General features: G+C 36.5%; 3 protein-coding genes across 5 annotated transcripts; 1 reads left to right on the forward strand and 2 right to left on the reverse strand.

Moving 5' to 3' along the window:
• The first annotated feature begins 9769 nt into the window (after positions 1-9769).
• Positions 9770-16980, forward strand: LOC113288007 (nucleolar protein 6-like). Its single transcript, XM_026536936.1, has 26 exons — positions 9770-10041; positions 10131-10292; positions 10391-10556; positions 10687-10803; positions 10909-11045; positions 11147-11306; positions 11921-11988; positions 12170-12268; positions 12379-12494; positions 12663-12837; positions 12926-13036; positions 13137-13215; positions 13308-13451; positions 13593-13706; positions 14020-14138; positions 14226-14308; positions 14409-14533; positions 14639-14759; positions 14876-15013; positions 15360-15456; positions 15580-15705; positions 15866-15961; positions 16114-16234; positions 16328-16458; positions 16547-16633; positions 16763-16980. Exons 1-26 carry the CDS (start codon positions 9868-9870, stop codon positions 16901-16903), a joined length of 3207 nt encoding a protein of 1068 aa, XP_026392721.1. The 5' UTR covers positions 9770-9867; the 3' UTR covers positions 16904-16980.
• Positions 16856-18240, reverse strand: LOC113288031. The gene is made up of 2 exons (XM_026536967.1): positions 18048-18240; positions 16856-17833 (listed from the first exon to the last, which is right to left on the reverse strand). The coding sequence occupies exons 1-2, from the start codon at positions 18140-18142 to the stop codon at positions 17278-17280; spliced, it is 651 nt and encodes a 216-aa protein (XP_026392752.1). The 5' UTR covers positions 18143-18240; the 3' UTR covers positions 16856-17277.
• Positions 18241-18924: 684 nt separating this feature from the next.
• LOC113288017 (cyclin-T1-3-like) lies at positions 18925-27347 on the reverse strand. 3 transcript variants are annotated; one of them, XR_003330429.1, is made up of 8 exons: positions 26844-27347; positions 24153-24470; positions 23212-23293; positions 22154-22288; positions 21279-21454; positions 21041-21192; positions 19570-20850; positions 18925-19316 (listed from the first exon to the last, which is right to left on the reverse strand). XR_003330429.1 is itself a non-coding variant. In XM_026536947.1 (7 exons), exons 2-7 carry the CDS (start codon positions 24377-24379, stop codon positions 19703-19705), a joined length of 1920 nt encoding a protein of 639 aa, XP_026392732.1. In that variant the 5' UTR covers positions 24380-24470; positions 26844-27347; the 3' UTR covers positions 19327-19702. The 3 variants fall into 3 exon arrangements, 2 of the variants coding, with proteins under 2 accessions (XP_026392732.1, XP_026392742.1); XM_026536947.1 differs by lacking the exon at positions 18925-19316 and having other exon boundaries at positions 19327-20850; XM_026536957.1 differs by lacking the exons at positions 18925-19316; positions 24153-24470; positions 26844-27347 and having other exon boundaries at positions 19327-20850; positions 21279-21482.
• Positions 27348-27656: the final 309 nt, after the last annotated feature.

Consider the following 27656-nt stretch of genomic DNA (forward strand, 5'->3'; position numbering starts at 1 on the left):
GTGAAGATACTGGTGGAGGCATTGAATTGCAGTTACAGGGATTTGTGGTGCAAAGGCTATCTGTGACTGAACTGCAGGTAAGAGAGCGTTGCAGGTTCAGGTGAGACAAGAAACAGAAGCTGATGTTTGTGGTTAGAATTGGTTGAGCTGAGAAGGGGAATCAATTGGTTGAACTGGTGAGCTGCTGCTGCCATTGAGATGTTGTTGCAGGGTGAAATTGAGATGTAGAAGAAGGATTACAAACTTTGTTTGAGAAGCTACAGATTGTTTTGGCTTGGAGGAGAAATGGAGAGAGAGAGCAGGGAGTGAAGTTGAAATAGATGTATGTTAGGTTGCAGGGAAGCTGCGGAAATTGTGCGAAAACACAGCGAGAATGGTGAGATGGTGAGCATAGGCCGGGATGCCGGATTTTGGAGCTTGAAGCATGGATCATAATGTTTCACTGAATCATGGAAGGGGTATGAGTCGGATGCAAGAATCGACTGCCGGATATATGAGCTACGCTTTTGACCACGTTTTCGCAAGAACAAAGAGTTGTCTTAGATGGTATTTTGTGAATGTTTGAACTGCAGAGAAGTAGAGTTGAGGTGCTGGAAGGATAAAATTTCCTGGTGACAGTTTCAGATATCTCAGGTGGCCTGAGTAGTTTTTCTGATGACCGGAAACCGACGACGGTTACCGGATTCCGGTGATGACGTCAGCAATCCGGGACCAGTTTTGGACCCAAAATTCCAGAGACATATTTCTCACACATGGGATTGGTGGACCACTTGGAGATGGGTTTTGGAGAAGACCTAATATTGGAAAGAGTATCCTTTTGGATGGAAGAAGCATATAAATAGAAAAACTCTTTCTCTAAACCTAAGATATATCTCCATATCTCCATATTATTATCTTCTTCTTCTACTTTTAGCCTAGGGTTTCGAAACATGGGTTTTCTTTTTCTCCTTGTGATGAACTCATATGCCATGAGTACTTAGATTTTATTATTGGTTAAGGAATAAGTTGGATTTCCAAATATGGGTTTTCATTCAATAAATTAGTTTTATCTCGCAATTATCGATTATGATTCACTAAAAATATCGCATGTATGATTGATTGTTAGTTTCGTCAAGTTGCAAATTGGTAGAACTCGTAATCATATCTATTGCTAGTTTAGGGTTTATTATACGTAAACGTGATACACCTTGAATACAAGTAGTATAATTGTGATTATTGCTTGTAGTGATACATCCTAGTAATCACATGTGAGTCATAACCTTTGTTAAATCGGATTAGTGCTTTTACACATTCGATTGCTTTGATTGGCCTGATTTCATAAAACTTAGCGCATCTAGGGAATTAAACTTGATAGTGCTTTTACACGTTAGGTTGTTCTCTTAGGTGGAATTCATATTCGCATCTTTTAATGTGTTTGTTGATGATAAGAGGAAATTAGCGGGATATTCTTGCGATCAAGGTATCCTAGGGCCTTTGATAAAAATTGAGATTAAATATCAATTCTAGTTATTGTTGAAAAACATGTTTGTGGATGAAAACTGATCCTTAATCAATTTCTTTACATCTTGATTTGCGTGTTTGCTTCACTTTATTTGTTTTGTTTGCTTTTATTTTACTTTTAGATTATAAAAATCAGAAATCCCCCTTGTTTATATAGGAAACCGAAACAACTTGACAACCTAAATCCTCTCTGTGGGAACGATCCTTTTTTACCCTTGCTATATTATATATTTTAAGTTGTGAGAAAGTAATATTATTTTTGACGCATACGACAGCGATCATCTAGGAATCAAAAACCCACATAAACAAGCATTTTCTTTCTCACCAAATTGTCATGGAGAAAGGTTCATAACCAAGATCAGTTCAGGGTTATTATTCTGGAGTATAAATATTTTTACAAAGTCAATTAATGATTTTGGTCTAGTATCAAAAAAGGACCGAATATCATCTTTTGTAACTTTACTTGTAAGGTGAACAACATTTCTGATATAATTATATGGATTGATTTATGTCTACTAAATAAAACTAACTATTTAACCACCAACCAATGTCGTACGACTCGTGGATCGGCTGGGGGCTGATACCCTGTCCTGGTTGATCCCACCGAGTAACTTGGCCGAGTCACAAAATGCACGTAATCCAATTAGAATAATCCACTTACCGCAACAACCAATTGACTCCACATCTGAGAGTTCAAAATTCTTGATGTATTTTGACCCACAACTCCTTAAAGCGTATTAAAAGAGTACAAGAAATAATTTGATCTACTTTTTATCGTTTTATTCTTCCAGAGACCCACCTCATTTTATCTTGCTTACCCATTTCTTCTTCCTCTTTTATTCAAATCTCTTCTCCGGTAGTTACAAAAACTTCACATAAAACTTATGCTAGGGTTTTATTTTTAATCTACAAATTGTTATCTCCTTTCTCTTAAGTCTCGTGCTCGCGAAGGAACTTTCTATCAGTTCTTGTAAAACAAACAAGACATTTCTGATTGAGAAAAGGCTAAGAAATATTGGTGAGTGGATTTACTTGATGGAGTCTAAGCTCTCCTCGATCCATCTCACTTCTCTTCGCTAGTTCTCTGATTACTTTTTTGTCTTTTCATATTTTTTTTGTGAGTTTGACCTAACATACCAAGTTACTCGTGACTCGGTGAACTCGAGACTCGGGCCGATCCATCATTAAATCGATGTGTAAAAGATATAAACTCGGCTCCCTCATTGAATCGACGAGTAAATGATATAAACTCGGCTCGGCCGATATTTGATGATCATGTCGTCCAGAGGCCGATCCCCGAGTTATTCCGAGTAACTCGGCCAATATGTATTATATTTCCACCAACCATTATATATGATACATGTATCACTGTTAATTCCCTCTTAGATGATTATGGAAACTGGAAAACGAACGTAATTCAAAAATATATTAAGAGCTCTATGCAAAATTCAATCAGATCAATAACTCCGGATATGACTGAATCTGATAAAATTTTATGGAAATGAACTCCCTTTGGAGAAGTTACAACTAAGTCAGTATATATGTTCTTAACTAACTACTTTGATGACAAGAAAATGATCAAATTCGGGAAACAGGTTTGGAATTTAAACTACATGCTTAAGATTAATATATTTTGTTGGAAAATTATCCAAAAAGATCCGCGTTTTAGGAGAAAAAAAATCCAAGTGTAACGAGGAATGTATCTCACTTTTGTAACCTTTTGCAACCGTGATAACCTTGAAGATGAAATATACCTTTTAGTAAATTGTCGTTGTACCAAGTCCATCTGGCTTGTTTTTTTTTTTTTTAATAATTTGATGTTAATAATGATATTGGTTTTTGGCTTAAATGTTGGATGAATGAAAATGCCTTAAAGCATGAGGCAGAAAAATTTCTTACATAATTTGGTTAATATGGAAATATACGGACGTCGTCATCTTTGGTAAGATTGTGCATAATCCAAGCAAGTTGATCGATACCATTAATATTGAATTCATAGAGATTCATGTTGTTAGGGCTAGGAAAAAAGATAACATAAAGAACTATGATTGGTTTATTACTTTTGATGCTTCTTTTATGGAGTCTGGCTTCTCCATGGCATTCACAATTATTATTATGGATATAGCAAGTCAGTGAAGACAATGAAGGTACGGTGATTGATGGGCCTATATTCCCTTAGACGTTGAAACGAAATTTTTTTTTTTTTTTTTTAAGATTCTGAGATGTGTGAAGGATTTGAAGATGCAGAATTTTTTAGAGCATCGCTTGGTCAAACTCACAAGTTTTGGTATGTCCGGATTGTTATCAATTTTAGTTGATCAAAACTATGTCTTTATTTATAGTCTACTAAAGTCAGACTCGGATGAATAGAACATGGTAACTCAGTATCGGGATTCACCAATCGACCTTGAAGATTGAAGAACGACTGCCTCAACGAAATTTCATCAACAAAGGTATGTAAAGACTGACTATCATATTTACTCATATTATTTACCATTATATCTACCGAGACAAGTCGTATGACTTAAGTATAATTATAAACATTGCAAATAAGAATGAATGCAATAAGGAGTAGTCAAGTTAGTTCTTAAAGTTCACAAATTGTTTTACTAGTTCATGAACTTGAACTTATAAATATAAATACTTGATTTTTAAGTCTCAATTAACTCGTGTTTACGAACTAATTTTCTCAGTTCGGGAACTAGTCGATTTTGAGATAATACTAGATACTACTTAATTCAAAGGTACGTGAAATAATTCATATAGTTCGTGAACTTTCCGATTTTGAATGTTTCCTGCACACCTTTTGTTTTCAAGTACACAAACTGTTTTGAAAGTTTGCGAACTTACCATATTCAAGAGGTTCCCAAGTTATGAGACGTTTTTTAGTTCACAAACTGTTTTGACAGTTCACGAAATAATTCAATATTATGATATATACTCTACTTATGCTTGTCGGTTCAAGAATTACATAACTGGGTCTTTTTGACAAACCACTTTGTGCACTAAGGTTGCACACATCTTTGTGATTAAAAGGAAACCTCTCACACGCTTTTATGCATAGTCAATATAAAGAAGTTTAGCTTGTTTAATTATAAATAAATACGTAAAATAGAATCTAGTTCACGAACCTTCTTTCTTAGCATTGTTAATCTATATTAATAGAAGACTCCATGCACATTAGAATCTTAATCCTGGTACGTATGTGTCCTAATTATGGCTAGAGTCATCCTCTAAAACCTTGGTTTCCTCTGGTAAAACTTTATTAGCTTATGACTTTGAAAGACTTCACCAAGGGATTCGTGAAACCCGGCCAGACTATCTTTTACCTATTAATAATTCTTGTTATCTGGATCTTGTTCTTATTATTCATTATAGTTTCGAAACTGTAGATCAAGAACAATATAGATATAAATCACAAAGTACTCTTCGTCTCAGAGTTTATGCTTCCACAAGATAGATATCTAAGTCATTTTTGGTTTGATATGTTTAAAATGTTCTTGTGAGGTATAATTGATTAGGCATCTCTAAATTTTTTGAAGAGAATAAGTTTATCCGAGTCTTGAGTTTGCTTGATATCTTCTCTTATTGAAGATCCCTCGCAAACATATAAATTTTCATACCTTGATGAAATATCTTTCTGTAAAACATCAAATAGGCTTTCTGTGGAGGTAGAATAGTTATAGAGTCCAGTTAGGTTGAAGCAACTCCTAGGATTGTAAAGGACATCATTTGAGGGAATCGTATTGCGAGGGTATTGCGAGATCCTAGAGACGGCACAATTGAAGCTGAATTTTTCATTGGGTTATTTGGTCTCAACTACATTCTAGTCATAAATTATATAGTATGCTAGTGTGTGTCGCGGCTCAACATAGTATGGTGCTCAAGTTTTGGATTAGGTCTCGAGGTTTTTCTTCACATTGCAGTTTTCCTCGTTAACAAAATTCTTGTGTATGTGTGCTTTTATTTTTCCGCATTAAAATTTCCGTATCCTTTTAATTATTAAAAGTACTATACATGTTCCCAATCCTATCGAAAAAAGGTGGTATGTACTTGGTACCCTCTCTTTTTTAATTGGTATCAAAGCGGATTCATGTATTGTGATCTCATGACCGACATGACGATCCCTTGCAATGATAGGAGAAGTTTGTGTACAAAATTTGATTGTGATTTTGGAACCCTTTCAAACGACTTATGAACAAACTGGGTAAAAGTTGTTGATACACTTTTTGATGAGAAATTTCAATTGATAAGGAAAATTGGCGGATTTTTTTGTGGAACCTACATCGGGGATTTGGATGTCCAAGAAGGATTTGAAAGTGAGGAAACTATTCAAGAGAAACTAGATGTTAAAATATGATAAATAAGGATCCTCTTGCAAAGATAGCTGAATCTAAGGTTGCTCTTGCAGAAATTCGTTAGAAGTGAACCCCCCCCCCCCCCCCCCCCCAAAAAAAAAGTCTTTTGAGGAATCTGGAAACAAATTGTTTAAAGAATTTGCGAACTTCAGGCGGCAAGCGAGGAATTGGCTTTGTAAAACCTGATATGTCCCTATCACTGTTAAAGATTAATTCCAAGAACTCGGTTTCCGAACCAGTCTCCTTATAAATGTTTTCTTGCTTGAATGTTCATTATCAACATACATGTAAACTATTTATACAGAAGGTTAACATATAATCTTCATAAGAAGGCTCAAAAACTTTTATACGAAAGCAAAAGGTTTACGGAAAATCTAACAAAACACAATACATGCAATATTGTCGTTTTATGAGCATTCGCTCTTAAATCCACTTAAATACTCTAATGGTTTCTTGATAGTGGATGTAGTGGACACATGACAGGAGATATTTCATGGTTCGTGAACGTTGATGACTACAAAGGAGAACCTGCAATTTTTGGAGACATGAGTTATTGCTAGACCAAACTACCTGGAGTACCTAAAATTCTTGATGTTGTTTACATCAAAGGTATGACTGCTAATCTTCTTTCTGTCAGTCAAATTTATAACAAAGGCTATAAATTTGTTTTCAGTACTAAAGGATATGATATTGAAGACTCGTCAGGAAAATTAATTTTTCAGGACATTCGTGGAAAAATAATTGTTATCTTTAAGATATTCAATATAATATTTGTTGCAATTTGACCAAGGTGGAATTGACCCGTATATGGACGTTTAAATCACATCAATTATCGTTTGCTTGGTAAGACTATTATCAAAGAACTTGTCCGGGGAGTACCCAAAATTAATGCTAAATTCGATGGTATTTTTGGTGCTTTTTAAAAGGGTAAATAAGCTAGTTTTCCACATAAATCATCACGAGACATTGCCACCAAAATTCCTATTGATTTAATTCATATGGATATTTTTGGCCCAATCCAACAAGCAACGGTTGGATGGAAGAAATATGTTTTGGTAATGGTTGATCATTACATCAGATTCACCTGGATTGCCTTCTAAGAACATAAGAATGACACCTTAGAGGAATTAGATTATTGTGAATATGATCCATAATGAACAAGGTCGTAAGCTTTAAAAAAATACAATTGGTCGTGAAATATAATTCAAGGTTACTAAAGTATTTGAATTATGTGATAAAGTGGGTATAATCCAACAATACTCACCACCTATTACTCCACAGGCCAATGGAGTTGCACAAAGAAATAACATGAATATTCATGAAGTGGCTAGGGTAAGAAACTTTTCCTTAAAATTTTGGGGAGAAGTTATTTTTATAGCATGCTATTTGATCAATCGTGTCTATTTAAGATCACAAAACCTAAATACTCAATATGAGCTAACGTACGGAAAAAGACTCAATCTGGGTTGTCTCTGTGCCTTCGGAAGTAAGTATTACATCCTTAAGGATAAAGAGCATAAGAAAAAGTTTGATTCAAAAGGTGATGAAGTAATCTTTTTTTAGGTTATGCATCTGACAGCCGAGGTGTTAGATATTTTAATCTCCAAAATAAAGTCATTATGGAATCAACACATGTTATTGTTGATCACTTGAGTGATTTCCGTCAAAATAATACAATCTCTGCCGAGTTGCCTCATACTGAATCAATAGAAAAAATCAAAAATACGTCACCATCAGTAAAAGTTGTTCCAACTATTACTGAGACGTGAATCATGACAGGGAGTAAACCCCTAATGAGGGTGTTCGTATTGAACCAACTCCTTATAAACATTCTTGCAAGTAGGTTCAGCGAATTTGTTCAAACGATGACATAATTTGATAGTCGTACAGTGAAAGTGCGATGACAAGCATCCGAGCATTGCTTGGGAAACTATGCTTGGTACTTATCAAACTTTGAACCGAAAAATATTGAGAAAGCTCTAGACAATCCAGATTGGGTTGATGTTATGCATGAAGAGTCAAATCAATTCAAGATACAATATGTTTGGAAACTTGTCTCTTGTCCTACTAATGTAAATATTATATGAAATTTAAGAACAAGTTGGATGAATGTGGCACTGTTGGCATAAATAAAACTAGACTTTTCGCTCAAGGTACTCTCAAATTGAAGGAATTGATTTTGATAAGACATTTGTTTCCGTAGCTTGCCTTGAGTCCATTAGACTGCTTCTAGCTTATGCTTGTTTTCTTAAGATTAAACTATTTCAAATAGACATAAAATCCACTTTATTAAACGGAATCCTTAAGGAAGTAGTTTATGTCGCTCAAACCGAAGGACTCAAATGTCCATAAAATCCAGGCCATGTATTTAAACTTCATAAAGCATTCTATGGATTGAAGCAAACACCAAGAGATTGGTATGAAAATCTAACAATGTCTCGAGTGGAAGAGCAGATAAAACATTGTTTACAAAATGAGATGGGAAGTGTTAGAGCACTACTCGGCTGAATCCACAAGTTTTGCTATCTCAAGCTTGTTGTCAATGTTAGATGAACAATGATTTCTAATCTACCGAGTCAAGTCTCGTACTAGGTATAAAAGTTGGTAGTTGAGTATCAGATATCACTCTCGAGGACTGAAGATCGACGAAAACATTTGGAGAACTTCATCAACAAGTATGTGAAGACTGAACCATTCTATTTACTCAAAAGCTTTACCATTCTATCTACTCACAAGCTTTACCATTCTATCTATTTGAGACTATGTCGTATGAATTCATTGGATTTATTGCAAATAAGAAATTTCAAGTCAAACTTGTCTTGTTAAACATCTCAAAATATGATTCAAACATTGGATGTTCAAAGGTATTTACCAATATTTTTCGAGAATTAATTTTGTGGAGCATTTGAAAACTGCCCAAGCAATGATTTTATCATTTTGGAATGTTTCAAATATCAAAGAGAGAAATTCAAAACTTCTATAATTTTGGTTCAGGATAGGTTGGTGTACCATATCGCAAACCGATATCTGAGTTTCTGGAATACATGAAGGGAAAGAGGAGAAGAAGAGACGAAGAACAAAAAGAATAGGCATGTCTTTTTTTATTTTAGATTTACTTTTTGATTTTTATGTTAATTAGATTTAGGATAGGTAATTAGGTTAATTGTTAAAGGGTATTTTCATATTTTTACAAACGTTAAGTCCTCTTCATCCATATCAGGACATTTAAATCCATATGAGCCCTTAAAACAAAAATTTTAGGCCCCTATAATAGGTTTCAAAGCAGCCCAAAAACAACAAGGTTGCTAATAGGAATACCAAATTGCTTGGGGGTGTACCAAAATACACATAAGGAAAACAGTTCATCTCTTTTGGGTTGGTACACCCGCTGGGTAGCACGGACACGCCTAAAATGGTCAGGTGTCCGCGTCACACGGCGTCCGACACTTTGACTCGCGCGCTTCCTAGACAGACACAACAGTGACATTATATGCATATGTCACACTATTTTAATATAAGCGTCTACTAATAATGCTTGAACTTTTGTGTATGTACTGTTTTATTAGTATACATGCTTATTCTTATACAAATTTGTTATTTATCAAGGATTTACCAACATTATTGTTGAAGAAATATAATATATACATTTTAGTGTGAAATATTACTAATTTCATAATGTGTCCGAGTCCGAGTCCGAGTCCTAGTTTTTTTTTCTTTTTCTTTTTGCGAATTCATTCGTGTCCACGTCAGTGCAACCCAGCCCCCGAGCAATTTCGTACTCCTATTAGCAATCTTGAAAAACAGGCACGGAGCCCTTGCTGATAAGCACGACATCATTTTCTGACGCAACCATCTCCGTGCCGCTCTAAAATCTCGAAATCTCACTTACACCCAAGTTCCCAACTCTTCTTCTCATATCCCGCCACTCTCTTTCTTTTTCTGCCCTAAAACCCTCCATAAACCTTTCTCCCTCTCTCCCCAGTTTCGGCCGCACACTAAACTTTTAACCATGGAAGTTGTTGTTAGTAGTACTGGTGCTGTTATCGATCCCATGGATTTCAAAGTAAGTGAAGTATTGAAAGAGGTTCAGCTCGATTACGAGTCCCCTATTATAACCAAATTCATAGATGAAACTATTTCATCCATCAAAAAAGTTATCAACAAAATACCTCAAGATTTAAAGGTATATTTCTCGTTATTAAACCCTTGTTTTCATTCTCCGTAATTTTATTTATTTATTGTTACTTAATTACATCTTTGTTTGGTACGTAGGTTGGTTCAGATTTAGCATCAGGATTTATCAGAGATGTTAATGCTGATAAATTCGAGTTTAGTTTCAAGAAACCGGCATCGATTGAAATTGGTGGGAGTTATTCAATACAAGCTTTAACTAAGCCGTCTACTAGTATTGATCTTTTTATTCGTCTACCTAAGGTAAGTTGAAATTTTGATTTTCGGGGTTTGTTTGTATTTGATAATTTGATTAGGGTTTAGTAATTGAGAAGCTTTTTTGTTTTGTTTGTTTGTTGTAGGAATGTTTTCATGAGAAGGATTACTTGAATTATAGATATCATGCAAAGAGATGCCTTTATTTATGTATAATCAAGAAATATTTAAATGCTTCTTCAAAGATTAAAAAGATAGAATGGTCGACCATTCAAAATGAAGCCCGGAAACCTGTTTTGGTTGTGTATCCAGGTTTGTGCTATTCGTACCTCAGGCTCAGTTTAAGTTCCCATCGGTATATTGGATTGATAATTTGATTTCTAGTGTTCTGCACTCTGTTTAACTGTTTGAAAAAATGACAAAATCTGTTTGGTTATTTTAGTTCAGGAACCCGACGAAATCCCAGGTTTTTGTATTTGGTTGATTCCGACAGCTACATCTTTGTTCAGTGTTCCGAAACTAAATTTGGCACGAAGTAATGTACGTGCGCTTAATAAAGGTAATTCAAGTTTTATTAGTTTGTAGCTGTGACTTGGTTTCTTATTACATTTAAAGCAATATCGAACATTTCTGAACTAAACTATTGATCTCGTTACTTGGTCAGAAGGAATGGCTCCGCAAGCTACACCAAGGTACAATAGTAGCATTCTTGAAGATATGTTTTTGGAGGAGAACGCGGAATTTGTCCGAAAAACTTTTTTGGGATGGAAGGAATTGAGAGAGGCACTAATTTTGATAAAAGTATGTTTCAAAATTGTATCTTTCTGTCTAAGCTCAATTGGTTCGGTTTGTTATTCTTTCAAAGGAAAGTGTATGTAAGTTTTTTGTTTCTTATGGTTCAGGTGTGGGCTAGGCAGAGAACTTCTATTTATTCTCATGATTGCCTAAATGGATTCTTAATCTCTGTCATACTTTCATACCTTGCCACGGCATCAGGAGGAAATCGTGTCAACAAGTCAATGAAGACAGTGCAGATTTTTCGTGTCACATTGGATTTTATTGGTATGTTTATTCTCTTCATTTTGTTTGGCGCTTACCAATTGTGTGGTAGGTTCATGATTCGTTACGTGTATTGTCCACTTTTTTTTATTTGTTGGATCTCCTCTGTCAGTTCCTGTTATGAAATATAAATGTTAAGGTGGAAGGAGTTGGCATACAAAGCTTAAAAACATCGGAACTTTTCTGTCTTTGTTAGCTTAAAATTTGGAGCCGTTTTCATCACACGCCTTCGTATTTGTGACATTTCTATGTTGACCCATTTAAGTACGACCTAAAGAGAGTTTCCAGAGGATGATCATTGATAAAGATTCCCTGATTATCATCATTTGATACCTAAACGTAAACTAATGATATAATGCAGTGACACTTTCTCTACTGAGTTGTAATGTTGTTCAGGTTTTACATATTCCTTGTGTATCTACCAGCAAGTGCAAGCTGGTATTCATCTTTGCTTTATAAGACCTCCTTTAGAAATTAAAAAAGATGAAAAATGATACAAGATGAATTCTCTTTGTTGGTTTGTTATACTAGTCTAGTTGATAACTAACTTTTAGCTTTCATCACATTAACTTTGTTAAATCTAGTCACTGAAATTTGTTCACCTTGATTCTCTACAGCCAATTCAAAGTTATGGGACAAGGGTCTTTTGCTGCAGCCCCATAATCAAAGTAACCTGTCAAAGGAGGTTTGTAAATCATATCGTCATTTTTAGATGGTTGACCTTAACTCATTGTGTAACATTGCGCAACATGTATCCGTAAAAACTGTGGGACTCTTCTGCTGCATCTCAGGGAGTAATTACATCTTCTACACTTAGGTTGAGGTTAATGGTTTATCATTATTTATGGATACCTGTGGATTTGTAGGAGAGAAAGCAATATCAGCAATTGTTTCCCGTAGTTCTATGTGATTCATCATCTCAACTTAACCTGGCATTCCGGATCACAAAGCATGGCTTCTCAGAGGTACCCTATGTTCACATTTTTATGTCTGATTCTCATTACTAGGAGGGTTTTGTCTCTGTCCCTATGACACCTATCTAACACAATCTCCATTTGTCTTCATGAAACTCAAGCTCCGAGATGAGGCTGCACAGACACTTAATTGTATAGACAAATATAGAGATGGTGGATTTGAAGAGGTTTTCATGACTAAGGTTGACTTCGCTGCCAAATATGATTACTGCATAAGGTAATTTTATGACTAGTGTTTGGCCTTTTAATTCATAGGGTGTGAAGATGTAACGAATTTTTTGATTGCTACCCCTGGTTGAAGGTTTAAATCAGTTTTCGGTTTCACTTCTAGTTTCTTCGTGGAGATGTGTCTTATCCCTAGTTCACTGTTCTATTTCTTTTTTAGAATAAAAGCGGACGAGAGTAAGGAGGTGTATGCCTCTGGATTTTGTTTAGATGAAGAGTGCTGGAGAACATACGAGGAGAAGGTGCACTCTCTTCTGGAACAAGCACTTGGTGACAGAGCAAAATCTATTCGGGTTACTTGGAGAAGCTGTCCCTCACAGTGGAAAATTGAAGATGTATCTGATCCAGCTCTAGCTTGTGTTGTTTTCATGCTGTGTGATATTATAATTTTCCAAATGATGAGCTTTTATATCTGGTTTCTAGGGCTTCTCTGAGTTTAGTACTAGTCCTTTGGTTGTGGGAATTTTAACTAGCGCTCCTGAGAAGAGCTTTAGAGGGGTTGATGTTGGCCCAAATGCTGAGAACAAAGAAGAGGTACCAGATTCTTCTTCTTCTCTACATTGTTGTTTTAATGTTGTTCTTTTGTTTTGTTGGTTTAGATTTCATCTCTAAGATTTTTATTTTGCGTTGATAGGCTCTCAAGTATAGAAAGTTTTGGGGAGAGAAGGCCGAGCTTCGTAGATTCAAAGATGGCATTATTGCAGAAAGCACAGGTAGTCTGCTTTAACTTATGATAGCTATCAATGGTTTAGTGTTCCTGTGTTGAGATGACTGATGTGCTACAAACTTATGTTGCACGGAACAGTATGGGAATGTCAGCATTGGGAAAGGCACCTCATTATCAAAAGAATCTGTGATTACATTCTTTCTCGACATCTTGCCTTACCCGAAGAAAAGATAACATGCGTCGCTGAACAACTTGACTTTTGCCTTCTTCTTGGTGGTAAAGGTAATGCCATAACCCAACAACCAGCTAACACGTGTTTTCATTTTTCGTTTTTTTTTTTTTTTTTTTTTTTTTTTTTTTTTTTGCTTTTTCTTTTTCCTGTTAAAGCTTATACTCAGTTAAGTATATTGGTACCAATTTCAGATTCAGTCTCATTTCATGGAAGCCTTCTTGCGGCTTTTGAGGTTTTATCAAAGCGTTTGCGCAGTATAAAGGATATTCCTTTGAGTGTATCTAGTGTGCAGCCTTTAGACGCAGGTTAACTTTTCTATCCCACAACATTTTTACTAAAGTTAATATGGCATATCCCACAATATTTTTACCAAAGTTAATATGGAAATGAGTAGGAATATTGATGGTATCTTCTTTATCAGTTTCATTATAATTAATCATAGTGAATATAGTCAGAAGAAGTGCAAGTTCCCCTGTATTTACTGTAGAATCCTTACTTTGCATATACCGTGTTTTCTGAAGTTTCGCCTGTTTAAAATACTAGATAGCAATAACTGATATCTATTGCACTTAATACTTATTTATCTACCTTATATTGCCTGTTTACATTCTACCTCAGCCTTTCGTTCCACATCTGTTTTTCTTCCTGCACCTCATCCTCTTGCTAACGGAAAGGTCAAAGGCCGAACTTCCCAGCTCCCCTCCACTTGTATACAACCAGTGGAAGTTATGATCCAGGCAAGTTGATGCTAGATCTTAATTTGGTTTCCGTTATTGTTACTTAATTCTTATCACGCCTGAAGGTTTCTATTTATTATTGTTTAGTTGGAGGGTTCAGGGAACTGGCCAATGGATGATGTTGCCATTGAGAAGACTAAACATGCATTTCTTCTACAGATTGGAGACAGGTGTGTTATTGAAAGGTTTTCCTTGTTTTGGGGAATGTTTAAATCCATCATTATCTTTCTTTTTTTACCTATTTCTGAAATTCATGATACCATGAGTCAGTCTCCAAAAAAGTTGGGGTTCTCGTTGTATTGCTTCTGAGGATGAGGTGGATGTCCTGATGTCTGGATACACATTTCGTCTAAGAATCCTGCACGAAAGAGGCCTGAGCTTGGTGAGAAAGAAAGGTGAGGCTTCTTGTTATGTATTACTTTTCTTGATATTCTGTTACATATTTATATCTGGAGCTATACTCTTTCTTATGTTGTATTCATGTGATTTCACTGTTCTAGTGGGCAATGAACGGATGAAGCGGATCACTTCTGGAGATAAGGAACTCTTTATCCGTGGGCAGCATTCTAGCATGATCAATGGTTTGCTTGGTCGTTACCCTGTATACGGGCCTGTTGTCCGGTGAGTTTGCAAACCTTCAATGTATCTTCACAAAACTTATACACTGTAAGAAACAGTCTGCAATTATTGTTGGACTTGTTCCATGAGCCTTACATGTCACTGTATTTTCTTTGAAGCCTTGCAAAAAGGTGGATTTCTGCTCATCTCTTTTCGTCATTTGTGGAAGAGGAGGCAGTAGAATTGTTGGTTGCATACCTCTTTTTGCGACATCTACCATTCTATGCTCCTTCCTCCCGGATAACTGGATTTTTGAGGTAAATGTCCCAAAGTGCTACTTATTTACTTCTATCTGTATACATGTGAATTTATACAGTCTTCTGGATTCTGTATTTTATTTTAAGTTATGAGCAAAAAGGAATGAGTTGCTGTGATAGTAACTTGTGGTACAGTTAGAATGAGCAAGAGTTGGATCAAGCCACAGTAAAGACTGAATTCCTTGTTTGTTGTTCTACTTGTGAAGTGCTTTTAATTGCGTTCATTTGTTTTACTATCAGTCCAGTTGTATTTCCTTATGTATTTCTATTTGTATTTGTGATCTCATTGCTGCTTTGTGCTGTTATTGGTGATGTGCTCTCTGATGGTCGATATGTTGATTGACAGGTTCTTACGGTTGCTGTCAAACTATGATTGGACCTTTTCTCCTTTAATCGTAGACATAAATGGTGATATGACTTCAAAAGATGAAAAGGAGATATATGTAAGAACCATAACTCCGAAACTCTGATTTTGGAAAATAACATTCTTCAGGGTTTCCAGAAGTTTCAAACTACACTGTTTCTTTCACTTTAGTGGCTATTAATTGTATGCTTCAATGGGATAGGAGAACTTTATGACTAGCAGAAAAGCTTACGAAGAAAGTCCGCAGAATTTGGATAGATCAATGTTTTTGGCCACGTCATATGACAAGTCATCCGAAGCTTGGACGAAATATTCACCAAACTCATCTGTAAGTAAACACCAACACTTTTAAAGTTAAAGCTTTGCTCATGATTAAGGAACTCATCTTTCCGTGTATTAGCCATTTCTAGTCTACTCTTAAATACTCTCATTTCATGGAGTGACGGTTATTTTTTTTTGGTGGGATTTTCTTGATTACAAAAAAAAAGGAGCTTAAAAGGATGGTTGCTTATGCAAAAACGGGTGCGGAGTTATTGACAGACCTTATTGTTCACGATCAAACTGATCCTCAAAAAACATGGAAGGTTAGTGTTACACATGGATTCAGGATGATGGCTTCGTCTCAACTTGAGCCGAATCTTGGCCTATCCTATGCTTTCTTATATTTTGTAATTTTTAATTTCCTTGTTATTGATCAGAAAATATTTTCTTCGTGATATGCAATTTGGACTTGCAGAGTTTGTTCCGGACACCTTTGAACTTGTACGATGCTGTAATTCTCTTGCATAGGCATAAACTAGCTTTTCCTCAACGCTTGCTTTCCCGCCCTGAAACGGTTCCCGGTGAAATGATAAAAGGTTCTTATATAACTCTTCTGCTAGCACGACAGATAATACTGGCATTTCATGCTTTATGTCATAAGGTCTCAAATTATGCATGTTGTTTTGCAGCAAAGCACGTGGCTGAAGGAAAAGCTAGCAAGGACTTTGATCCTTTTATGTTGTGTGGCGACTTGGAAGAAATGAAAAAGAATCTAATGGTGAACTTTGATCCAGTCCGTTGCCTTGTCAACAATCTAAAGGTAATAGTAAAACTTTTACCTTCGCCCAAAACCAATTGCGATAAGAAATATAAAACATATTTACTGACCTTTCCAACTAACTGTGCAGGAAGAATTCCCCGAAACGTTCAAGTTGTGGTATGATTCAGTAGGGGGCGACGCTATTGGTTTGACATGGGATAAGCTTGATTCCAAGGTAATAAAAAGGGACCCGAAACTCGCTCTATTTTATCTAACCGAAACCGAGTAGTAATATGAGTAAGCTTGTAAAGTGTGTTTTTTTTCTTCTTCTTTCCGGTACTAACATGTAATATAAATATTGCAGAAGAGAGCAAGAGAAGAAATGGACGACGACGAGAACGACAAAAGACAGGATCCAATAGATGTGCTGAGAAATGTGGGTGAAGTTGGTAGAGGATTTGTAAGGAGTGTTTATTTATTCAAATCTCCTAGACTCCAGAACTGAAATTACACACATTCATACATGTTGTGATATTGTATTTTTTACAATTTATTTATCTATTGATTTAGCTGTTTTGGTTTTATGCTCATCTCGATCTGTCTGCTCTGACATGGCCGGCACTGTTGTCGTTTTAATCTAACTTGGGTATTGTGGCATTGTTCGGATATAAGGAACCGACAAGCTAAATAACTGCTTTTACCGCCAATGAATGTTAAACTTCCATTTATATCCTTTTTCTTCCCCAATAACACTAGAAGATCCACAATGACCAAACGGTATTTACGTAATTGAGTAATTTTCTCTACATTCATTTTTTACATTACAAACAGTAGAATCTGGCTTCAATGATCTAAATATTTCCTGGTAAACCCTAATTCTTATTGATCTTCATCATCTTCATTACAGGTAAACCTTTTCTTGAAAACTATAATGACAGTAGAATTAAGCCTCCTAACATGGACTATATCCGAGAATTTCAAATACGAAGCCAATGGATCCACTGCTTTCACCAAGGCAGTTGTAGCTGGAGTTGGACCTGGTAACCTTGTTAAAAGAACACCAACACTACCTTGTTTCAAAACCCTTGCCATTTCTAGCACTATTCTTGCTGGAACTCTTGCGCCGCTGATAAAAGCTGTCGAAAACACGAAATCGAATGAATTCTCATTAAACGGTAATGCATAAATATTTCCTCTTCGAACATACGACGAACATGGTTTACGAGCCACTCCAATTGCATCAACAAATCCTAGCTTTCTCATCACTTTAACTGTTCTTAACGAACCTCTTCCAATTGACAAAGCTTTGTCACCTTGAACTAACCAATTGCCCGCCATTAAATCACGAAATGCCAAGTTTAGATCTGACACACTCATCGGCTGATTCCTGGTTAGAACTTTCGTCGACTTCATTCTTATCATCGGTAACGGCAACCTACGATCACAACCCTCAATTGGGTTTAATACTAGATTCAAACAAGGGATGAACCCCATTAAAGTGGCTAAGAAGAAAATTCTTATGAATGAAGTTTTCCAGGAGAAATTCTGGTAGATAAACTGAACCTTGAAAAGACCCGGCTCCATAACTTGAAAAAGGTAAGAAAAATTTCCGATCTTAAACAAGAGAAATATATTAGCTAGTACAAAACCTTGAAGATGTGTGATTTCCTCCCACCATGAAGAGACCTTGGAATTGTATCCAGACATGCAGTCTCTGGTACATTACATGTCTAAGTGAAGACATTCTGATCAAAATTTTTTGTTTGGAGTACACTCATTATAGGTAAAAAAAGTTTTTGTAATGGAATTTTTTTGTTTCAGTTTGGCAGTACAGAAAGGAATCTCCAGGGGATTAAATACAAAAAAACAAAAACGCTGGATGGATTAGTTTTCACTCTACACCTACTCTTATGAACTGACACGCAAAATAGTTCAGAATTTCTTATTACTGTGAGTCTGTGACTTTTATTCCACTGGTGAATTTCATTTTGGTATTAGCACACTCATTTGTTTTGAGTTTCACATGCATTAGAGTGTATACTGTTTTTTTCTTTCCCTTTTGAATCAGTACAGAATCCAGTGCTGGCGAGTTTCAAACTCAGGTCACTGGTATCATCATCCGGTCACATCATGCATTAGAGTGTAAAGTTTTGTGGCTTTATAGGTCGGTAGCTCCGCGCAGTAAAGTTCCAAAAAAGGATATGCTGTAAACTCACTCATTCGACAAAAGAATGTACTCGAGTGTCACATGTAAAGAGATTATAAGGTGTTCAGTTTGACATGGAATTGTGAACTCCATACCATATATGGTGGATGAATCGACTTCTTATCGTTCGTACAACAAATCACATGCATGATGGGAAAACATGGGTCCTATAAGCTTGCATTAATTATAATTTGATCAAAATTAGATAACTGTGGTAAACAGGAATTAAAGAGGAGCCATGGTTTTTTAATACTAGTTGGTACCATGTCTCTTCAATTTCTTATTTACACTAGAAAAGTTGGCACCAAGAATGTTTTCTTTGATGGAAACTCCGCCGAGGCTCAAGAATTGTAACATTTTTATTTTAATTTCAGATTTTCCTTGATCTGATTCAGACATAGGTAGTGAGTTGATTTTCTGTGAAAATGAACTGACGTAGCAGGCAGATTAAGAGTTTTCCATAGAGTGCACACACTACTGAAAGAGAACCTTACTGTACTATGTTGTTCTCGACAGGCATGGGACTGCTTATCTAGGAAATAAAGCAAACCTGGGACTTTTGCTAATGGGATGCTGTTACAAACAAGTCATTTGAAGGGACTTTTGAAGGGACCATGTTGTTGAGGAGGGCCACCAGGAATATTTGGAGAACAGTACAAGCTTGCAACAACAGTTTTAGGCCCACGGTCTGTAGTTAGCAATCAAGGTTCTTCTGTAGAACAAAAAAAAAATTCAAAGTTTATTTATACGCTTTTTCTCCCATAACCAAATAATCAGCAGCAAAACTTGCTCGCTGCTGAAAACTAACAAAATTTTTCTTTCTTCTGTTATAAGTAAAAAAGAAAAAGTATAAGAAAAATTGGTGTTAAATTTCATAATGTAGAGGGATACAACAATGATGAACGTTTACATATTCTGCAAAACCACGCAATTTCCATGCATATCCAGTATAATTTTGCCCGTACCTCAAAACACGAACCACCGTTTTAACTTCATTTCCATGTATGTGGCGTTTGTGGTCCGTAGCTACATGTCAACCCTGTCTTGATGACTGTGATCATTGTGGTAGTCTGACACAGAATTGCCAAACTGGTTTCCTTACACGTGATCGACATCTGGGCTAACTGCCTTTCTTTTCCGATTACTCGACTCAGGAGACTGGAATTCTCTCTTATTTCCATCATCAAATGAATGAACTTCTCTGTCTTCAAGGTTTTTCCCTTTGGTTCCAGAAGATGACCTCCCCTTGAGTCCTCCAGAGTGATTTACATGTCTAATATCCTCATCTCGATCTCTGCCAGATTTCTGGTTTTCATGTTCTTGACTGTTTGAGGAGTTAGGCCAGCTCTGCCGTCTCTCCTGCTTTAGTTTCTCGTCCTCAACAGCCAACTCAATGCCATCTTCCAGCTCCCTTTCAATTAGATCATCGTCATCCATCAGGTCCATTTTCTTTGCAACTCCAACACGGGACTTTCTTCGTTCTAGAGCTGCCTTGACCTTATCTCTGTCAAGCTTTTTTATAGCATCAAGTGGTGACTGACTCACAGAGCCTTCCCTGTAATCCAAATTCCGCCCACCTCTGCTGCCAGACTGGAAAACATCAACATTCGTCTTTTCTTCGCCTGCTTCCCCCGTTTCCCTTCTCTCGCTATTCCTCTCTTGATCCACAGCAACAGAATGGTCCGACACTGACCTGTCTCTGCTAGAAGTTTCTTTAACATTCTCCCCCCTGCAGGTCAACGACTCCTGTTCAGAATGTTGGCGATCTTTAGTTTCAGCATCCCCCTTGTGATCCTGTTCAGAATGACGGTAATCTTTAGTTTCACTATCCTGGTCCTGTTCAGAATGTTGGCACTCTTTAGTTTCACCATCCACCTTGCGTTCCCAGTCAGCATGTGTGCGACCTTTACTATCACCGTCGATCTTGCGTATTGGGGTAACACTTGTCATCTCTGTTCTCCCATTGTCATTATTTCGATTTTGGGTACTTCTCTGGGATCCATTTTGGTTATCACCATATGAATGTTCAGACACTGCCCTAGTTAATGGGGGGACCGCTGCCTCAGCTTTCACAGATGATGCCGTACCAGATCCATGACCGTTTACAGGAACTGATTCCTCACTGGATTTAGGTGCTTTTGTTGAGGACCGCTGAACCCCAGCTGTAGCACTTCCTTCAACTTCACTTCCTGGCTGAGCTGCTAGACGGTTTTGCTCATATAGTTCCAACATTTGATTGCTCACCTCTATAAGAAAAATACAAAGATACTACCCAATTAAACAAAACATAGAGGAACCAAAATATGAAAAAACACTCCAGAAAGACGATCAATGAAAATAATAGACATGTTCTCACTGGCTCACAAAATTTTGGACAAGAAACTACCTCTGTTCTATATTTTAACCAACTTTCTAAGAGAAGATAAGCACACTGACCTTCCAATTGGCGTGGGGTGACATCAAATTCTTGCCACCAGAGTTTCTCTCCATCCGATGGGAGCTTGACTTTGAGAAACTTTGCGGCAAGGAAGATAGCACCAGCAGCAATATGGTGGCACTTAAATTGCAGAAATAGAGAAGTACGCAACCTGCATAGTGCTTTCCAGCAAGTAAGAAAGACGAGAAAGTTGCCATTATTGTGAATGCAAGAGGAAAAACATTATCTCTAGCGTACCCATCGTTGACAAAATTCCATGCAACCTGGGCAAGGGCATTCTGTGCAACTTTGAATTTCTTTATCGCCTCAACAAGGGGTTTATACGGGTGGAAGAGACTGAAGTCAAAATCAAGAGTTGCAAGTACAACCCTCTCTCCAAGCAAAATCAGCTCTTTTTGCTGTTCATATACTTCCTGCATACGGTAGGCGGTGGGATGAAATCTAATAGGTTGACAGAAAGCCAAGAATACAGAAATAAGTTACGGGACAGATTAAGTGAACTGGTTGCTTCATGTGATGTAGATGCACACAAAATGGGCGGGGGTAGTGTTTGACATGCAAGAGTGTGCTCTAACACAAATATATGCAACTACTCGTATTTAAAAGGATTATCAAAATGAGTAGGCTTTCAGGTATAGGAGATATTGTAAGTTGACCCCATGTTTGTTTGTAGGAACACTATCACTCGTACTGATTCTATTAAATTGGCTTTGTTCTGTGGAAACACATATTCCTATGTCTGATTAGTGATTTCAACTAAATACCATGAGAGCTGGGGCTCATAAGAGCGATTAAAAGTGAAATTTTAAATTAATTTATGGTAAGAATTTCCGTGCCTCCCCAAGGAATAGTTTTGTGGAAAAGCTTTTTCCATAAAATTACTTCCTTCCTATCAAGCACAACCTTAAAATTGGCAATGATAATTCAAATTTTCTTTCAAGGATAAAAAGGAGTGAGTTATGTGTATGTATTCAAAAGACAGACTGGAACCATTGATAGCACAGAAGTGTAGAAGTTTAGTGCCAGCGTTCAAGAAAAGTGAGGCTAAATGAGCTGATATCTGATAGAATGACAAATAATCAAGTATAAAGCTTCACCCGGAGAAAAAGTACCTTCTGCTTGATTTTCTGGGCAGCCGCAGGGTCCTTTTTGTTAATAATTTCGTAGGAAACGACAATAACATCCTTCAGTGGCCTAGGAGTTTCTTCAACCTTTCCCGCCAAGAACATACAAACCGTTGCGACGGTCTGCAAAACCAATTTCACTGTTGTTAAGCACTGAAATTTATCATAATATACCAGGAGAAGCGAATTTCCCCACATCAACAACTGCTTACCACTATTTCTTCCAAAACCTTTTCGAAAAGGTCCAACCATTTAGTTTTGCCAGGGTCAAACTCCCAACATTAAAGAGATTTAAAACTATAATTCTTTTTGAGTTGTAATAACATTAATACGATTTCCATGGCATACACATTTCTTATGTTTAAGAACTCTTTTTGGGCTTCAATACTTTTTCGCCTTGATGCTTGCGCATCAAGGATTTTGTTTGAGGTGCACGCATACAAGCTTTAAAAAATCTACAACCTGCGCCTTGGTGCCTTTGTTGAGTCTTTCTTTTCATGCAGTTAAAATACTATTTAAGAAAGACATATATTCGATGCTGAAGACACTAAAGGTAGACGCTGTACTGATTTGTTAGCTAGTTTCGTATAAATTTTTAGTTATGTTTATTTACTTATTATTCTAGCATTTTCTTTTAGCAATGTAAGGCAATGCCTTCAGCCTGCAACCAAGCACAGCCTAGCCTTGCCAAAAGAAAACGCATCGCGCCGCCTCAAGGTCTTTTCAAACATTGCAGTATTGATTTGATTTACAATGAATATATTTTTGTCACCAGACCATGCTATGCCTTATTGATCTAAATAGATTGCTCTTTACATGAAAACATAAATACTGCAAAACCAATTCTAAACTATCATAAACTACATAAAACGAAACTTGGCAGATGGTATGTTTAAGCTGAAGTTAATGCCTACTTTATGATTGCGTTCCAGATGGAACAAAAGATAATATCATGGCATGTCTTATGCAATCAGACAACAAATAGGTGGCAGTCTAGCAGAAATCATATTAGAAGAACATACTCTTGAAACAGAACATGTACTCACCCGCCTATCATTCTTTGCATGAGACTGGCGAAGGAAAAACCGATGGCAAAATATTATGGCCGTAGCTATAGTTACCTGGGGTCTGCATTGAAAACCATAACAAATCACATTGTGAAAAAAAATACTTGTGCATTCTCTAAAAATAAGACTATAAAAGAAGTAGAGATTCTTAAAGAGTAATACAAGAACGGGCTAATAATATTCAACGATAATGGCCAACATCTTACAAAACTATCTTTGCACACTACAAAAACATTCCTGGGTCATCAATAAAAGTTTGTGAAACATCAAACATATACCACGGAGAATCATTTTCAGATTTAAAAATTAAAAATCAAGATCAAGAAAGTACAGCTAGGCAAAATAAATCTGGCAAACAGCAGATGATGCAGAACTTCAAGAGTGCAAGAAAAGATACTGAACCTGTGTTCTAGCACAACACTGAAAAACTACCATCACTATACAAATTACCCATGCGTTTGGGATCCTAGAAGACCCATCCATGGCATCACAGAACTCTAATCTGTGGAGGGAGTGGATGGCTTGTAGCTACGAATGCAAGAAGGGAAATATATGTAGAGTTCAAACTTCAAAATAGGACAAAAATGTTTCTCTTACGAAGTAACAAGCACTTCTAATCAGGGAAATATATGTAGAGTTCAAACTTCAAAATAGGACAAAAATGTTTCTCTTACGAAGTAACAAGCACTAAAGCACTTCTAATCAACTAAGAAGCCATCCACCATAACCAAGCACTTGCACATGCTGCTTAATAGAAACTAGTTGTAGAATTCAAGCATTTTAAATCAATTAGTTCCAACTAACTCTACAGTCTATTTGGCAGCTTGACTTATCTAAAATTTGAAAGACAGAAACATTTGTATCGATAATGACTAAAAATGGGAAAACATAGGAGGCCGAGATCGAGTTTGGGTACTCACACTTTAAGGCGCATGCCCAAATCTTGTAAAAATGTGCAGTATGACTTGCGTAAATATGTCTCTTTCTTCAGGTCAATGCCATCGCTTCTAGATGGGGAGGTTTCTTCTATTTCCTTTCTTGAGAAATACCAACAGTCAGATTCCTCTTGTTTGTCTGGAGAAATGTTGCTAGGCGCATTCTCAGCCACTGCATGATTTGAAGGATCCCCAGTTACAAATCCAGCCATATCTGATTTCGAGCACTAGAGTTTAATACACACAGGATCAGAGAAAGTCCTAACTCCAGCGGCTCTATCAAAGCCACTATCAAGTAGCTTCCTGCCCATAGACCAACAGACAAGTTAATAAATCCCTGTTTTAAGCTATCATGAACAATGATGATACATCCTTCTTAAGCAGAACTAAAGCTTCCATTAGCCAATATAATGGAAGAGATTCATTTAGCATCACTAGCGTTTAATGTACGAGGTCCATTTCATTCAAAATTATTCAATATCCAAGCAAAGAATAGACTTTCCAACAAATGCACAAAACCACACATATATAATCATGTGTAAATTTTTATTATTAAGATTAGGTGGCTCTGGTTTATATCATCCGACTAGTAATGACATGAACCGCCTTGTTAGCTAACATGACTGCACAAACAATTTAACATGACTGCAATTGATCCATCAAACCCAAAGAATCTAACATGACTGCACAAGGCAGATATGGGGTTGATCATCAAACATGACTGCACAAGGCAGATATGGGCTGTGATCATCAAACATGACTGCACAAGGCAGATATGGGCTGTGATCATCAAACCCAAAGAATCTAACATGACTGCAATTGATTGGGCTGTGATCATCAAACCCAAGGAATCTAGCATGACTGCACAAGGCAGATATGTCAGGATCAGCAATTGATCCATTTCTCAAGGTTTTTCATATGAAAGTTAAATGGCAATGTTTGGGCTGTTGAAGACAACACCAAACAATTTAACACCACTGTACTAGGCAATAGTGTTAGGATCATCCATCCATTTATCAAGATTTTTCCTAATAAAGCAACTGATGTAACACACAAAAACCAAACTGAGTAACATCTGGTAACCTGCTAGGTCTGTATCAGTTTGATGGCAAAATATCATGACTGATTTGTTTCTACCAGTATTAGTTTGAGTCGAACAAACGACAAGGATTAAAATCAAATAGATCGCCAAAACTAAACCTACCAAATTGTACTAACATCAAAAAGTTCATGATTAAAAGAAAAATCAACAACATTTTAATGAACCCCTTGAACGATCGAAAAAACCACTAAGATTAAATCAACTAAACCTATAAAATGGTACCAATATCAAAAAATTCATGATTAAAGAAAAATCAACAACATTTTAATTTTCACTTCAACGATCGAACAAACAAACGAGAAAGATTAAAATCAAATGAGAAGTTGATATGTTAAAGAAAAAACTACAACATTTCATCATCATTAGTACAAAATCAAACAAACTTTTGATGATACAATAATAAAAAGAGAAAGACCTGGAGATATCGAAGAATTGCTACGCCGGGAGGACTCCGAGAGTTAAAAAGAGAGAATTCTTGTGTTGCTGCCAAGAAATCAAGGAAGAAAATGGTTCTGAAATGCAGGTGGTTTGGAGTTGCTAAGATAATGGAAAGTGATATTCTAGTGATAACATCAAGGTGTGGTTTAGAATATCACTTTCCATTATCTTAGCAAACTACAAACCACCTTCAATTCGGACCCATCTTCTTCCTTGGTTTCTTGGCAGCAACACAAGAATTCTCTCTTTTTAACTCTCGGAGTCCTCCCGGCGTAGCAATTCTTCGATATCTCCAGGTCTCTCTCTTTATTACTGTATCATCAAAAGTTTGTTTGATTTTGTACTAATGGTGATGAAATGTTGTAGTTTTTTCTTTAACATATCAACTTCTCGTTTGATTTTAATCTTTCTCGTTTGTTTGTTCGATGGTTGAAGTGGAAATTAAAATGTTGTGATTTTTCTTTAATCATGAATTTTTTGATATTGGTACCATTTAATAGGTTTAGTTGATTTATATCACTTTCCATTAGGTGGCTCTGGTTTATATCATCCGATTAGTAATGACATGAACCGCCTTGAATTGGATGCTCGAGTACTAAAATATGAGCCACCGGAATAAAGGGAAATCATCCTTAACTAGATTATGTGAACCACCTATGCATTGCTGTCATATCTGCCTAGGTCATATAAACCACCTACAAAGGTATCAAACATCTTTCTCCAAAAAATGCCAACCACCTTAAATCAGTCACTATTGTATATACTTTGATAATATAAACCACCTAGTTTTGGTGGGAATCTATCCCCACAAGACATAATTTTTATGCCCTCATATCGACCCAGTATCTTAAAATTTCAAGAAAGTGCTTATTTTGGTACCACTACAAGAGGGACAACACTAAGTATCGTATTTGTAGGTGGCATTATTACAATTAGGGTTATGAAGGTTTTATTTCTACAATATGCTTCCTCAAATTGCAACAGCACTAAGTATCATATTTGCAGGTGGCATTATTACAATTAGGGTTTTGAAGGTTTTTATTTCTACAATATGTAACCTAGTAATCTGTCAATAATGTGCATTGTATTTTGATTTTCAACAAAAAAAAGAGAGAGCAGAAGAATAAAAGACTTACCAACAAGAAGGAAAGAATCCCACTGCAACAATTCCAGACCTTTAAAACCCTAATACCAAGAACCCAATCAACCCCTTAAAAAGGAGAAAGATTTCCTAGTTGAAATCAATCAACCCACTGTTCCAATCTCCAATCTCCAGCCGAAACCACTGATTCCCTCCTCACTCGTTTCTTTCTCTGGGTACAAACCACCGACTGGAGATGAGAATTAGAAGACGAATTCGCGTGGTTCCAACTTCAATGCCTCAATAATTACAGAACGACATGAGAAAAACCCGTTTATCTTCTTCTTCTCGATCTTCTCAGTAGTTGTTGGTTGTTGCAATTTGGAAAAGGGGTTAAATTTAATGAATGGATGAACAGCGGGAAAATCAAACGTGATTGATGATGATTGTTAAGAAATCAAAATCAATGCCGCCAAAGACAACAAAAACGAAACCCTAAAACTAATGAATGTGTGTTCTTTTCTCTCCCTCGTGGGTTACGCAGTCAAGTTTTAACTCTCGGTCGGTCGCTCCCTCTTTTTACTCTCTCGCTTCTACAAACTGTAACGGGGCACCATAAGGAAACTGGCTAAAGGCATCCATATTAACTTATGAGGCTGCCTACATGGACTTTTTTCTTTTCCTTTTTTAAGAATAAAAGTGATATGCATTACCAAAACCAAAACCACAAAATACACAAAGAGGAAAAAAGAGTGTTGTCGTGTTATCATATCAGGACATGCTCTGTTATGAGCTTCAGACAACAAATTATTGTATTGCCGCTACCTTCTACTGGTTACTTAACTTATCTAATCTAATAAACATATTT

This window comes from Papaver somniferum, chromosome 1, assembly GCF_003573695.1.
Source record: "Papaver somniferum cultivar HN1 chromosome 1, ASM357369v1, whole genome shotgun sequence".
NCBI lineage: Eukaryota > Viridiplantae > Streptophyta > Magnoliopsida > Ranunculales > Papaveraceae > Papaver > Papaver somniferum.

Coding starts and splice junctions, on each gene's coding strand:
- LOC113288031 (XM_026536967.1), bottom strand. CDS start 18,142: ATGTCTTCACTTAGACATGTAATGTACCAGAGACTGCATGTCTGGATA. Junction 17,834..18,047: donor GGAAATCACACATCTTCAAG/GTTTTGTACTAG, acceptor TTGTGATCGTAG/GTTGCCGTTACCGATGATAA.
- LOC113288007 (XM_026536936.1), top strand. CDS start 9,868: ATGGAAGTTGTTGTTAGTAGTACTGGTGCTGTTATCGATCCCATGGAT. Junction 13,216..13,307: donor CATTATTGCAGAAAGCACAG/GTAGTCTGCTTT, acceptor TGCACGGAACAG/TATGGGAATGTCAGCATTGG. Junction 14,760..14,875: donor GTATACGGGCCTGTTGTCCG/GTGAGTTTGCAA, acceptor TTTTCTTTGAAG/CCTTGCAAAAAGGTGGATTT.
- LOC113288017 (XM_026536947.1), bottom strand. CDS start 24,379: ATGGCTGGATTTGTAACTGGGGATCCTTCAAATCATGCAGTGGCTGAG. Junction 23,294..24,152: donor TTGGGCATGCGCCTTAAAGT/GTGAGTACCCAA, acceptor TTTTCAATGCAG/ACCCCAGGTAACTATAGCTA. Junction 22,289..23,211: donor ATGCAAAGAATGATAGGCGG/GTGAGTACATGT, acceptor TTGGTTTTGCAG/ACCGTCGCAACGGTTTGTAT.